The 15627-nt window shown below is 43.3% G+C and overlaps 1 protein-coding gene across 4 annotated transcripts in view; it reads right to left on the minus strand.

Annotated features, from left to right (window-relative positions):
* plcl2 (phospholipase C like 2) overlaps window positions 1-15627 on the minus strand; it is a 410033-nt gene that overhangs the window by 217304 nt on the left and 177102 nt on the right. For all 4 annotated transcript variants that reach the window (XR_015078396.1, XM_085988018.1, XM_085988020.1 and 1 more), the window contains exon 2: window positions 2132-4618. Coding sequence is in view for 3 of the 4 variants with exons in the window: in XM_085988018.1 (XP_085844144.1) it covers window positions 2132-4618 (2487 nt within the window). In the remaining variant the exon portion in view is untranslated. The remainder of the gene's footprint in view (window positions 1-2131; window positions 4619-15627) is intronic.

Below are 15627 nucleotides of genomic sequence, written 5' to 3' on the forward strand. Positions count from 1 at the left end.
CAGTCAAGGTGGGGAGAGGTGTTTCCCAGGAGGTCACACTGGAGTTGGGTGTCAAGCTCCAAACTTCCAGAACAATGAGTATGCCTGCTAAAAGTTACCCCAGACATGAGACAACAAAGTTCTGCCACCTGCAAATGATGATTGATAAAATCCCCTTTATAATGGTGGAGCTGTTAGTAAGCAGTCCACTTGTGAAGCCGCCAGGATTCACTGGCGTGTACCAGAGGAGGTGTGCAGAATGTGGGAAAAGGGTTAAAATCGGAACGGCCTCAAAATGGGATTATAGTGGCATTTAAGTGGTTGTTAAGGGCCGTAAAGGCCTATCCCACCTCTTGGAGGCGGGATGGAAATGGGATCAGAAAACTCGCATGTGGGAAAACTGCTTGGAGGCAGGATCGGGTCCGCCCGCCATTTTTTACGGTTTTAACAGCTCACATGCCTCCAATCGCGCCTCCTCGGGCCTGGCAAAATCGAGCCCTAAGTGGTTTTTTTGGTCGTTCGCTTCACAACTCACGGGCTGTGGGGAAAAAAAGCCAGGAAGGGAGCGGGCTCTGTGGAAAAAAAGCCGGGAAGGGAGCAGGCTCTGTGGAAAAAAAGCAGAAACATCATCGATATCAGCTTCCAGATTAATGCGCAGTACGCTTGTATGCAGCTTCCGGTCGTTGGCAGCAGTCACTCTGTAAATAAATAGCATGATCTGTTCAACCAGGACAGAATGCCAACCTTAATACCATTCTATCTTACATAAATTGTCTGAGAATAGTCTTGATTTAAAACTAATTTATTAACCAAGAATTGGTTAGTAATTAGTGACTGGTGAATTCTGAATCATGGCTGGGTTGTTAGGGGAGAAATCAAGCAGAACCCGGATGCTTTTCTGTAGGGATCAAGAAATGGAAAGTCACTCCCGGCCATTTTTACAAATTTCCTGATCAGTTAACAGAATAGATCATGGTCCGGCAGGAGGCTGCCTACCTACCTATCTCTGCCAGATAGTGATACAGGCTGCGGGGCAACTAAAAGTGAGGAAAATAAAGGTTTTAAATTGCTATGGTACTTAAATAAAGAAATACACTGCCATATTGGAAGTTTTAGACAGCTAGGTTCCTGTAACATCTTCTTCTGAAACTGAAGCCGGTTTGTGCTTTTACAAACTATTTTTCTGCTTCACTTGTGATTTTTATTCCCCATATAATCTAGTTAAATTTTTTCCTCATATTTACGATTTCTGTATTTCCCCTCTCTCCCATTTCTTTTTCTCGTTGTTTTGTTTTCCTTTCTAAAATTGTGTTTCATTACACCATACCAACAATGCCTGATCATTACCAAAGGTTTCCATGTCCTCTCAACATGCTGCCAATGTTACAATAATATGAGGCAAGTTTCCTGATTTGGTATTCATGCTGATTTTTTTTCTCACATTAACAACTGGAGGAAAATGTACCATGTGCCATGAAAATGTGGCACCATGAACATAGTGGCCCTGGTTGATTGGCAATTTTTACAAATAATTTTTAAATGACATGGATGTTAAAAATATATTTTAGTAGCAGATCATCAGTAGTAATGCATTATTAACTACTGACAAATTCTGTCTAAGGCATGCTACTCATTTGATTTGTCAGATTAAATGGCCAAATTTGGTAATGGAAAACAAACTGCAGAGTTCTTAGTATATTTAAACACTTGTTGTAGAACATTCAGGATAATTTTTGTGTAATGGAGTTCTGCAACAGCTGAAATAATCAGCGATAATCTGATTATTAAATAAAGGTACATATGACTAACTTTACCCTAAACCACCACCCTATAATGAGTTCACAGCATGACTAGCCTGAAGCACACAGCACTTACCACAGGACAGTCAATCTCCAGATGAACCTATTGTAATCCTGGGACCAAGAAATTTAAAATTGTTGCAGCCTCATACAAGAAGCTTGTATGTGATAGGGCATAGCCCAAGGAACATTTTTAGGTCTGTTGTGCATATGGAATAAGTCCTTTCTGTTGGCTCCTGGACTGTTAACATCCCATTCCTATCATACCATAAAATTAACTGGTAGAAAACAATTTACCCCAATTCTTGTTACATTGCAGTTGGATTAAACAAACCATGTTCACGCAGCCATACCTGCATATTTTCTCGAAGATCAGTTGCTTCCCGCAATTGCTGGACAACAGTCTTGAATATTTCATCTACAGATTTTATCAAGATTGTTCTCATGCTAGCATACTCTCTTGACCTTTTAGCTTTCCTCACAGAAAGACCACGCTTGTGAGGTTTCCCTCCGCCTCTTCGGTTAGTGATTGCCACATGTACAAATAATGAGGCATATGGTAGAATTTCACCCGTCAGTGACTGAAGCGGCACATGTCTGTATCCTGGTTGCAAGCATTCAAAAGGAATCGTATACTGAGCAATAAACTCATCTCCAATGTAGTCGTCATCTAGAACCACAAATCGTACCATTGCCAACTCGGGGAGGTTAATCTGGAATTCAAAACTCTCATCAAAAATGGGGTTCTCGCCATTTTGGTTAACGGTTTTAGTTCTTTGTTCTGCACAGTCTGCAGGTATTCCATGGATCTCCACATACACATAGGGATCTACAACATCACCTTTAGAACCTGAGCCTTTGGGTTTTGGAAAGTTTTGACCACTAATGATTTTGATGTGGAGTAGTTGAGGAGAAACACCTGGCACTGAATCTTTAGTATTGGCACTAAAATAGGACACTTCTTCTCTCATGATGGCAGGACGAAGCACATACCCACAATTCCCATTCTGACGGAACCAACCAATATTAAGGTCCATCATTAAACCAGGTGTCTGGTAATTCATTGCCACTATTTGGCAGCCACATTTCCAAAAGTCCTGAGGGTTCATGTTGCTTGAATCTATCCTCATTGGATTTGGATATATTCTGGCGAGGAAACGTTTATTGTAATTCACAAAGTCCTTTGGGTATTCATTGGCAAGTCTACCGGCAAATACTTCATTGAATGAACAAAATTCCCAGAATTTCTGATTTTGAAACGACTCAGTAAAGTCTTTAAACAGCACAGATTTACAAAGAGTCACTATGTCCGAGAGTTCTTTGCAAAGCTGAAATCTTCTGTTTGGAACTACATTCTGCTGGTCTGTATTCTCAACTGCCATCTTTTGTGACATCTCTGCACCTTCATCTTCATCCGTAATATCACCTTCAAGGCCTGTGCAATTTGCTGGTAGCTTTTTTGCCTTCAACAAAATTTTGTATTTAAGGACTACAGGGGAGGGTAGGTAACTGTCATCAACAGTTGGGGGCTTTGTGTACAGTTTGTCTCCCAAGATCTGTTTCATATGTTGGATCATTACCTTCTGCTGCTTTAACGAACAGTGGTTTTCCAAACATAAAATCAAAGGGTATTCCGATGCAACAAAAGCGTATTTGTTAATTACGTCAATGACACTGCGGAAGACTATCTGTGATGTCATAGTATGGCCCATGTAGATGACTGGTTCATTGTCGGGACCATCCCATGCATCCACCTCAATACTTCGGCACCCCATTTTCAGAGCACGAATATATCCTGTGATATCTGAAGGGCCTCGGAACTGGTCCTCAATCAAGTAGGTGTTGTGTGATGCATTAATGTAATAATGAGACACTGGTTGTGTCATGTCCTGACAAACTTTCTTGTGCTCTGGATCAAATATATGGCATTCAGGTGAGATGAGGTACTTGGTAAAACCATCTAAGGAAAGCCAACCTTTTTCCTGTCCTTCTTTTGATGGCTCATATTTCTGAATAATGTTCATGCTCACTTGTTCTGTAACATGTGGCATTCCCTGCTCTGCCTCCAAAAACATCATCAGGTCCTTGGAATCTAGAAATTCTTTATTGCTTGAAAATTGGACTAACAAAAAATATATTTCTGGTCTCGTGCAAAGCTCATGATAAACTTCTATAAGTTCCTCTTTGATAACATCAGTTCCTGCTTTTTCTTTTGCTTTGTGCAATTCTTTGAATTTCAATTCGATTTTGGTATTTTTCAGTCCAGAGTTCAGATTTTTAACTAGCTGAACAGCTTTGCTAAATGATATGTGTCCGACATCTTTTGTATCAGCTGCAGCAAAAACACTTGCAAGCCAGGATGCCCGCATGTTATTGTGACTGCTCTCTATCATATCTAGTGTGTGCTTCCCATAAGAGATCAGGTACCGTAAGCCTGTAACCCAAATATTTGCTACATCTGCAGAATTAGCTACAAGGTCCAATGACTCATAGTTTTCTCCATATATTATTGAAAATGCACTATCTTCTGAGATATGATCATAAATAGCATTGGTGCGAAACATTTCTGTATTTTTTCCTGTTCGAACCTCTTTGATTGATGTTATGTCAATCTTTGCTTTATCCGATTCTTTCTTTGAAGGATCCCATCTAAGGGATTGCATGTCTGCATCCAAAAGAAAATAGCGGTGATAGACTCTGGAATTTGAGCGAATCTTTTTAAGTTCAGAGCCTTCAATCATTGAATTGATACAGTCACTGGCACTGCTGATCTTCTTTTCTGTCGGCATGCTGCTGAAGGAGACCGTTTTCTTTCTCTCCCTTCGTTGTCTGGTGCCATCCTGGAAAGAGGAAAAAGTTCTATAAGTACAAATGTTTATGTGCAGGACCTTTTGATAACACATGCAAACTCTGTTCCTATTGTTTGAGAATGGGTGGAAGGTAGTACAGTAGTACTGTGAGGCTACAAGATACTGACAGGGATGGCAATAACCAATATTATAAACAACAGAAGGTAGGCAGTTTATTGTTTCTCCTTAGTATGTCAAATACAATAAGTTTAGCTCAGTGATGCTGCACAATGAGAATGATGAGATGCCGGTTTGATCATCCATTCAATTCAATTTAAGATCTCAAATGGCCCACTGTAGGGGTTGTAAAGTGGAGGTTGGGCAATTCTCAACAGTGAGGAAGGGAAAAATCAGAGAGAGACTAATCACTGGGTGTTCTTACAGTAAGCAGCACGAGAGCAGGTGGAAACCTGGCAGCAGTTTACTCGTCCCCCTTGCCTAAAGGAGATGTAAGACCCAAGAATCCAAAAGGTCAGACGGAAAGACAAGCAAGGGAAGCTTTAAAAATTAGAAGGCAGCATAATGTCAAAAAATTACATTTACACATTATTTCTTTAAAACAAATTATCGATCAAGGTTGGTGTCCCCAATCCACTTCTTCCTGACTGAATAGTGCTGGTGAATCTTAAATACTTCATAGCATCCCAGTTACAAAGGACCTTGTGATTTTTTCCTCTCTTCAATGAAAAAGGCACTGTATGATCAGAAATAGAGCACCACAACTTTCTGATAGTTGAATAAACATTTTAAATATAATACAACGTTTAGTGGACAAAATGAAGACTATGTAATAACTATGATCTGTACCCATTTGTGATAATAGCCGCAGGCAGCCTATTCCAGAAGTTTGCGCTGCACACATCTAGAGTTACACAATGAGAGCAAAACTTCACACTAGTTGTCACCTGCATACTACCCACTCAAACAAAGACTGCTAATTTCATTCATGTTGAATTAAACACTGAAAAAATAAGAAGATTCTTGAAAACAAAAATCCTACTGGCAAAAAAGTATAACCATGCTGAACTAATTTTCATCATTAAATAGCATTGGGATAACATCCTGTGCACCTCTCAGTAAATTACACCACAATAGTTCATCGACACCATTTAGCCAATGCCATGAACCTCAACAGTAAAGCACAAGTGGATTATGCTCGAGAGTGGATTATGTCTGAATTTAATTGAGAAATGCAGGCATTACTTGTATTGTACCAGATAGGCAATTCTTCATTTAAATAATTGTGTTTGTTCTTGAGGTAATAATGGGTGGCACAACTCCCAAGATAATTAATAACCGGTGCAATGAGTTGCTTACAATTTCTGTTTGTCTTCTTGCTTTTCAGTCTTGCTCTCTGTTTCTTCTTCAGTGTAAGTTATAAAAAGGTTATGGCCCAGAAATTCGGGTCCCAACGCGTGAGTACGCACGGGGTACTCACGCGTGGACCCGATGGAAGTGCCGGTTTCTTGCATGCACTGCGCATGCGCGGGAAACCGGCACTTCCGTTCCACTGAACAAAGGGTTCAGAGGTCGAACGCGTGTGCGCGGAAGTCTGTGCGTGCGCTTTGAACTTACGTTTTTTTTTTACAGGTTTTTCCCGTGAGGGTAAGTCTTTAGATTTTAGAAATGTAAAAACCAGGCGTAAGGCCTGCATTTTAAAAAGGTAAGTGGTCAATTAATTAAAATTAAAACATTTTTTCCACAGGTTTATTATTTTTAAATACTTTAAAGCACGGTGAGTTTATTTTTAGCCCCGTTTTTTTATAAAATTATTTTTTCAAAAATTTAAATTATTGTTTAAAATAGTTATTTAATGTAATTTATAGTTTATTTAAAAAGTGTGATGTAAAAAAAAATTATTTGAAGGTTTACTGTTATTTTGGGGCCCGTATATTCATAAGTTTAGACAGGTCTTCCTGTCAATCTTATGAATGGGCTTTTCTCTCCTCTGATTGGCTGCCCATGGCTCACGTGATCCCAGGGGACGCATCGCACTAACTACGCCCCTGGGACACGCAAGCACAGCGCGCCGGGAGTTGGAGCAGGCCCCGGAGCAGAATTCCACAGGGCCCTACAGCTCAATTGCCGGCGCGCAAGGTAAGTGCAGGTCGGGGGCTTGCACCCGCGGGAAGCCCCCAACCCGAATTTCTGGGCCTATGAGTTTCATCACACAAGACCTCAAAAAATATACTTTGTGCAGCATTTCCTGGTTGTTTTAGATAGTAAATTATAGAAAATCTCTCCATCGAGTATAAATGAGAACTTATCAACCCATTTACAGAATGTTTTAAATCGCATCACGAATTTGTCTTATTGCCACAGATTAACTAGTACTTCCAGAATAAGCCATTCAGGAAATTATCAACGAATCATAAAATTATCAATTTATTCCACAAATTCACATTGCTACTTATTTGATTTCCCTAAGATAAACATGGATGTATTCTATATAAGTGAATTTTGTGAGCAAAGCCTGTTGTACCTTTATTCTCATTCTACTGGGATTAACAAAAGTACAGCAAAAGTTGAGACAATTACCATTTTCAATCAGCCCAAAGTATAACGGTTACAGACAAATTAAACCATACTTAAAAGGCAAAAAATTCATAAAGTTGCAAACTAGCAACTTGCTTGAAAGCCCCAGCTTTACTTGAAACTGACAATTAGCTCAGATAGGTACTTGAAAATTAATGCAACTAATGCAGTGCTGAATACATACAGGTGTTATTTTGTATTTACTAGTCATTGATTTACAAATTTATACTTGAGTACAGTACTTAAAGCGCCATGGTGTTTAGGAAATGTATTTGTCAAACCTTTTATTTTGTTTGGTAAGAGGGACAATCACAAGTTATGCATAATTTCATTACAGCATAATACACAGGTGACACATGTGCTCCAATATAATAGAGGAAACTTTTTTTTATCCGGCACCGACGGGGCCGGCGTGGTGCCAGTTGATCAAAAAGTCCGGATTACAGAGAGGTATACATACCAAGGTACGAGAGCCCCGTACACGGCCACAGGTGCAGGAGCTGCAGTTACACGGCACTTGTGCAGGAACCCTGGCTACACGGCCACGGATCCAGGAACCCTGGTTACACGGCCACTAATATATAGTAAAACTTACCTGAACCTACTCCTGAATTTTGCTGGCTAAGAGAGTTTTCCGGATATTTAGGTGCCGGTTAAAAGAGAGTTTCCTGTACTATTATATCTTTTGTTTGCAAACAAATTAAAAAAAATAAAGATATCAATTCTTCAGCTTACATATTAAAACGCACACAGCTTTGAAAACCTAAAAAAAATGTTTGTATATATAATAGATCTAATAATGCAGCTTGTACATGGCCTTTTGGCTATCATTGGCCCTTGCAATCAGGTATAGAGTGGGTACTTTATCTACAGTATATGCAGCACAAAAAAACATAGCAGTATTGAGACGCAAGAACATGAAGACCTGGTGGTGTGTGCATGGCTGTAAGTTTTTTTTTTATTCGTTTATGGGATGTGGGCGTCGCAGGCAAGGCCAGCATTTATTGCTCATCCCTAATTGCCCTCGAGAAGGTGGTGGTGAGCTGCCTTCTTCAACTGCTGCAGTCTGTGTGGTGAAGGTACTCCCACAGTGCTGTTAGGGAGGGAGTTCCAGGATTTTGATCCAGCGACGATGAAGGATCGGCAATATATTTCCAAGTCAGGATGATGTGTGACTCAGAGGGGAACTTGGAGGTGGTGGTGTTCCCATGCGCCTGCTGCCCTTGTCCTTCTAGGTGGAAGAGGTCGCGGGTTTGGGAGGTGCTGCCGAAGAAGCCTTGGTGAGTTGCTGCAGTGTACCTTGTAGATGGTACACACTGCAGCCACGGTACGCCGGTGGTGGAGGGAGTGAATGTTTAAGGTGGTGGATGGGGTGCCAATCAAAGAGGGCTGCTTTGTTCTGGGTGGTGTCGAGCTTCTTGAGTGTTGTTGGAGCTGTACTCATCCAAGCAAGTGGAGAGTATTCCATCACACTCCTTACTTGTGCCTTGTAGATGGTGAAAAGGCTTTGGGGAGTCAGGAGGTAAGACACTCACTGCAGAATACGTGGCCTCTGACCTGCTCTTGTTGCCACAGTATTTATGTGGCTGGTCCAGTTAAGTTTCTGGTCATTGGTGACCCCCAGGATGTTGATAGCGGGGGATTCGGTGATGGGAATGCCATTGAATGTCAAGGGGAGGTGGTTAGACTCTCGCTTGTTGGAGATAGTCATAGCCTGGCACTTCTGTGGTGCGAATGTTTTTTTTTTTTGTTTGTGGCGCGAGTGTTACCTGCCACTTATCAGCCCAAGCCTGTACGTCGTCCAGGTCTTGTTGCATGCGAGCATGGACTGCTTCATTATCTGAGGAGTTGTGAATGGTGCTGAACACTGTGCAGTCATCAGCGATCATCCCCATTTCTGACCTTATGTTGGCGGGAAGGTCATTGATGAAGCAGCTGAAGATGGTTGGGCCCAGGACACTGCCCTGAGGAACACCTGTAGCGATGTCCTGGGGCTGTGATGATTGACCTTCAACCACCACAACCATCTTCCTTTGTGCTAGGTATGACTCCAGCCAGTGGAGTGTTTTCCCCCCAGGTTCCCATTGACTTCAGTTTTACTAGGGCTCCTTGATGCCACACTCGGTCAAATGCTGCCTTGATATCAAGGGCATTCACTCTCACCTCACCTCTGGAATTCAGCTCCTTTGTCCATGTTTGGACCAAGGCTGTAATGAGGTCGGGAGCTGAGTGGTCTTGGCGAAACCCAAACTGGGCATCAGTGAGCAGGTTATTGGTGAGTAAGTGCCGCTTGATAGCACTGTCAATGACACCTCGCAAGTTCCGGGTTTACGCACGGGCTGCGCATGCGTGAAAACCCGGAACTTGCGATCTGTCAAATCTTCTTGACAGATCCTCCTCATCCCCAGGAAATGGACAGCCGCTGGTGGGGAGTTGGGCTATTTACCTAACTCTTGCCCAGCGAATGCCCATGAAACTCTTACACCTGGTAAAAGCAGGCGTAAAGCTTTCTTTTACCAGCGTAAGAGTGAAAATAAATATTAAAATAACATTTCAAAAATCATTTTAACACTTAAAAACCCGTAAAATAAGTGTGTGTTATATTTGCTCCCTCAAAAATTGTTTACATTTATTTTTCAGAAAATTACATTTTTGTTTTAAATGTTTAATGAAATTGTACTTTAATTCATTTTAAACATGTAATGATTTTTTTAAATTTCATGATTGTGTACATGTTTTTTGGGTGATTCCTATTAAGCTTATGAGGAATCCGTACGTAAATGGAATCCCCATAAGCATAATGGGAATCCCCTTTATGATTGGTTGGACCAGCCCACATGATCCCAGGGATGCTTGCGAACCGCATGCGCCCGTGGGCCTTTACGCAGGCCTATGGAGCGCGAGTCACGGGGATCCAGAACCATCAGGTAGGTGCGTAGATTCATTGCAGTTTGGTGGCATCCTCCCACTGGAAGCCTCCGACAGCAAATACAGGCCCATTAAACTTAGTAGTTCAGGTAGACACAAAAGGTCCCATGGTACTTTTTGAACAGGAGCAAGGGAGTTTTCCTAGTGTCCTGGCCAATTTTTATTCCTTAACCAACACCCCCAGAATAGATTAAGTGGTCATTTATCTCACTGCTCTTTGTGGGACCTTGCCTACAAAACAACAGCAACTACACTACAAAAGTAATTGTCTGTGAAGTGCTTTGGGATATTATGAAGACATGAAAAGGTGCTATATAAATGCAAGTCTTTTCTCTTTCTTTCAAACTCTTTGGGTACACTTACTTATTTTGTAAATCCAGAGTCAGGGCCTAATTTAACTCTGGAAGAAAGGAGAGTTAGACTTCCTGAAGGAGTCAATCTCACACTTCTTTGGCTTGACACCACATGGACTGTGACAAAAAATAGATTTTGCTTTGTATTGGCTTTTTAAATTCTGACACAGCACATAATGAGTTGAAAACCCACTTCACTTGGAGATCATGTCCAAGGTTGACTTGCAATGACTGCTTGATTGGTTACTGAGAAATTTGCTTGCAGGAGGAGGCAAACCACTCAATTCAAATCAAACATGTGGGGCTAGATTTTGACTTCAAGACAAAAATCTTTTACATTTTCTCTTTCAAGTCAAGACAAGTTCATCTCCACTGTCACAATGCATTCTATTTTGATCTAAGGTCTCTGTTGTGTAGTGGGGAGTGCTAGGAAACAAGGGCCCTTGAGTATATCATTTAATTGTAGTATAATTGGTGGTACTAATTTAATTTAAATGAATTAAAGGGCAAGTCATAGCAGCAAAGCTCGGCCCCGTGGCATGCTCCTCCTGCACTATGTGGGAAATCAGGGACACTTCCTGTGTCCCTGACGACCATGTGTGCAGGAAGTGTATCCAGCTGCAGCTACTGGCAGACCACATTGCGGCACTGGAGCTGCAAATGGATACATACTGGAGCATTTGCGATGCTGAGGACGTCGTGGATATCACGTTTAATCAGTTGGTCACACCGCAGATAAAGGCTGCACAGGCAGGAAGGGAATAGGTGACCGCCAGGCAGAGTAGTAAGCGCGGGCAGGTAGTGCAGGGGTTCCCTGTGGCCATCCCCCTCTCAAACAGATATACTGCTTTGGATATTGTTGGGGAGGATGGCTTATCAGGGGGAGGCAGCAGCAACCAACTTCCTGGCACCATGGGTTGTTCTGCTGCACGGGACGGGAGGAAAAAGAGCGAGAGAGCTAAAGTGATAGGGGATTCTATTGTAAGGGGAATAGATAGGTGTTTCTGCAGCCGCAAACGAGACTCCAGGATGGTATATTGCCTCCCTGGTGCAAGGGGCAAGGATGTCTCGGAGCGGCTGCAGGGCATTCTGGAAGGGGAGGGTGAACAGCCAGTTGTCGTGGTGCATATAGGTACCAACGATATAGGTAAAAAACAGGATGAGGTCCTAAAAGCTGAATATAGGGAGTTAGGAGGTAAATTAAAAAATAGGACCTCAAAAGGTAGTAATCTCAGGATTGCTACCAGTGCCATGTGCTAGTCAAGAGTAGAAATAGAAGGATATTTCAGATGAATACGTGGCTAAAAGAATGGTGCAAGGGGGAGGGATTCAAATTCCTGGGACATTGGAACCGCTTCTGGGGAGGTGGGACCAGTACAAACTGGACGGTTTGCACCTGGGCAGGACCAGGACCAATGTCCTCGGGGGAGTGTTTGCTAGTGCTGTTGGGGAGGGTTTAAACTAAAATGGCAGGGGGTTGGGAACCTGTGCAGGGAGACAGAGGAAAGGGAAGCAAGGATAGAAACAAAAGACAGAAAGGAGAAAAGCAAGTGGAAGTCAGAGAAATCAAGGGTGTAAATCAAACATGGTCGCAGTAAACAATAATTCTAAAAGGTCTAAGAGTATTAAAAAAACAAGCCTGAAGGCTTTGTGTCTTAATGCGAGGAGCATTCGTTATAAGGTGGATGAATTAGCTGCGCAAATAGATGTAAACGGATATGATATAATTGGGATTACGGAGACATGGCTCCAGGGTGACCAAGGCTGGGAATTCAACATCCAGGGGTATTCAATATTCAGGAAGGACAGGCAAAAAGGAAAAGGCGGTGGGGCAGCATTGCTGGTTAAAGAGGAGATTAACATTAAGGAAGGATATTAGCTCTGATGATGTGGAATCTGTATGGGTAGAGCTGAGAAATACCAAGGGGCAGAAAATGTTAGTGGGAGTTGTATACAGACCCCCAAACAGTAATGCTGAGATTGGGGATGGCATTAAACGGGAAATTAAAAATGCGTGCAATAAGGGCACAGCAGTTATCATGGGTGATTTTAATCTACATATAGATTGGTCTAACCAAATTAGTAACAATACTGTGGAAGAGGAATTCCTAGAGTGTATACGGAATGGTTTCCTGGACCAATATGTCGAGGAACCAACTAGAGATCAGGCCATCTTAGACTGGGTATTATGTAATGAGAAAGGATTAATTAGCAATCTTGTTGTGCGAGGCCCCTTGGGGAGGAGCAATCAGAATATGATAGAATTCTTCATTAAGATGGAGAGTGAAGTAGTTGATTCAGAGACTAGGGTCCTGAATTTAAATAAAGGAAACTACGATGGTATGAGGCGCGAGTTGGCTAGGATGGATTGGGGAACGTTACTTAAAGGGTTGACGATGGATAGGCAATGGCAAACATTTAAAGATCGCATGAATGAACTACAGAATTTGTTCATCCCTGTTTGGCATAAAAATAAAACAAAAAAGGTGGCTCAACATTGGCTAACAAGGGAAATTAGGGATAGCAAAAGATCCAAGGGGAGGACATATACATTGGCCAGAAAAAGCAGCAAACCTGAGGATTGGGAGCAGTTTAGGATTCAGCAAAGGAGGACAAAGGGATTAATTAAGAGGGGGAAATAGAGTATGAGAGTAGGCTTGCAGGGAACATAAAAACTGACTGTAAAAGCGTCTATATATATGTGAAGAGAAAAAGATTGGTAAAGTCAAGCTTAGGTCCCTTGCAGTCAGAATCAGGGGAATTTATAATGGGGAACAAAGACATGGCAGACCAATTAAATTCATACTTTGGTTCTGTCTTCACAAAGAAGGACACAAATAAACTCCCAGAGATGTCGGGGAACATAGGGTCTAATGAGAGGGAGGAACTGAATGAAATCAGTATTTGTAGGGAAATGGTGTTAGGGAAATTGACGGGATTGAAGGCCGATAAATCCCCAGGGCCTAATAATCTACATCGTAGGGCACTTAAGGAAGTGGCCCAAGAAATAGTAGATGCATTGCTGGTCATCTTCCAAAATTCTATAGACTTTGGAACAGTTCCCATGGATTGGAGGGTAGCTAATGTAACCCCACTATTTAAAAAAGGTGGTAGAGAAAAAAACGGGGAATTATAGACCGGTAAGCCTGACATCGGTAGTGGGGAAAATGCTAGAGTCCATTATAAAAGATGCAATAGCAGAGCACTTGAAAAACAGTGACAGGATCGGACAAAGTCAACATGGATTTACAAAAGGTAAATCATGCTTGACTAATCTGCTGGAATTTTTTGAGGATGTAACTGGTAGAATAGATTAGGGAGAACCAGTCGATGTGGTGTATTTGGACTTTCAGAAAGCATTCGATAAGGTCCCGCATAAGAGACTAGCGTGCAAAGTTACAGCACATGGGATTGGGGGTAAGGTACTGACTTGGATAGAGAACTGGTTGGCAGACAGGAAGCAAAGAGTTGGAATAAATGGCTCTTTTTCCGAGTGGAAGGCAGTGACTAGTGGGGTACCGCAGGGATCGGTGCTAGGACCCCAGTTATTCATAATATATATTAATGATCTAGACAAGGGAACTAGATGTAATATCTCCAAGTTTGCAGACGACACAAAGCTGGGTGGGCATGTGTGCTGTGAGGAGGATGCCAAGAAACTCCAGTACGATTTGGACAGGTTGGGCGATTGGGCAGATGCATGGCAGATGCAGTATAATGTGGATAAATGCGAGGTTATCCACTTTGGTGGCAAAAACAGGAAGGCAGATTATTAGCTGAACGGCAATAGATTGGGAAAAGGGGAAGTGCAACGAGACCTGGGTGTCCTTGTGCACCAGTCGCTGAAGGTGCAGGTGCAGCAGGCGGTTAAGGCGGCAAATGGTATGCTGGCCTTCATAGCGAGAGGATTCGAGTACAGGAGCAAGGATGTCTTGCTGCAGTTGTACAGGGCCTTGGTGAGACCACACCTTGAATACTGTGTGCAGTTTTGGTCACCTTATCTGAGGAAGGATGTTCTTGCCATGGAGAGAGTGCAGCGAAGATGCAACAGACTGATACCTGGGATGGCAGGAATGACGTATGAAGAGAGATTGGGTCGATTAGGCTTATATTCGCTGGAGTTTAGAAGAATGAGAGGGGATCTCATTGAAACTTATAAAATTCTAACAAGACTAGACAGACTAGATGCAGGAAGGCTGTTCCCGATGGCGGGGGAGTCCAGAACCAGGGGTCACAGTCTAAGGATAAGGGGTAAGCCATTTAGGACTGAGATTCAGAGGAATTTCTTCACCCAGAGAGTGGTGAACCTGTGGAATTCTCTACCACAGAGGACAGTTGAGGCCAATTCATTAAATATATTCAAGAAGGAGTTAGATATATTTCTTAAGGCTAAGGGAATCAAGGGATATGGGGAGAAAGCAGGGACAGGGTACTGAATTTGGATGATCAGCCATGATCTCATTGAATGCGGAGCAGGCTCGAGGGGCCGAATGGCCTACTCCTGCTCTTATCTTCTATGTTTCTATAATATAGCCTTCTGAATTTAAAGTTTTCCATCACAATATTCTAAGAGATGGTTATAATCTTCCCTCTCTCTCTCTCCTTCTCCTCTTCCCTCTCTCTCCTTCTCCTCTTCCCTCTCTCCTCTTCCCTCTCTCTCCTTCTCCTCTTCCCTCTCTGTCTCTCTCTACTTCCCCCTCTCAGGTTTCACGGTGTCGCAGACGGAGCGCGGGCGGGCCGCCCGAAGTTTCCTGCTCGCTAACGGCCGCCAAGCCACCCTTGCCTGCTCCCCGTGGGCCGCCTCGCGCCGCCCGCACATGCGCCGCCCGCACTGACCGCACATGCGCCGCCCGCCCGCAGCAGCCGTCCATCAGCCACGCGATACGCGGGGGACCTCAGCTCCGGTCCGTCCCGGCCTCAGAACCGACCGCGCCTTAAGCGCTGGGCCCCGCACGGCCGCTATCGCAACGGCACCGGACCTCAGGCGCTAGGCAGGGGGAGGGGCCGGAGAGAGGGACAGAGGGGAGTGGGGGAGCGGGGGAGGGGTGGGGGTGGGCGAGGGTGTCAGGGGAGGGGAGGGAGGGAGAGGAGAGGAGGGAGGGATAGGACAGGGAGAGGACATGACAGGGAGAGGGGGGACACACAGGGGCAGGGAGACCAAGCGCCCCAAAATTGCCCTCGCAA

The sequence above is a fragment of the Somniosus microcephalus genome, chromosome 5 (genome assembly GCF_052327205.1).
Source record: "Somniosus microcephalus isolate GS21.2 chromosome 5, FLI_Smic_1.0, whole genome shotgun sequence".
NCBI lineage: Eukaryota > Metazoa > Chordata > Chondrichthyes > Squaliformes > Somniosidae > Somniosus > Somniosus microcephalus.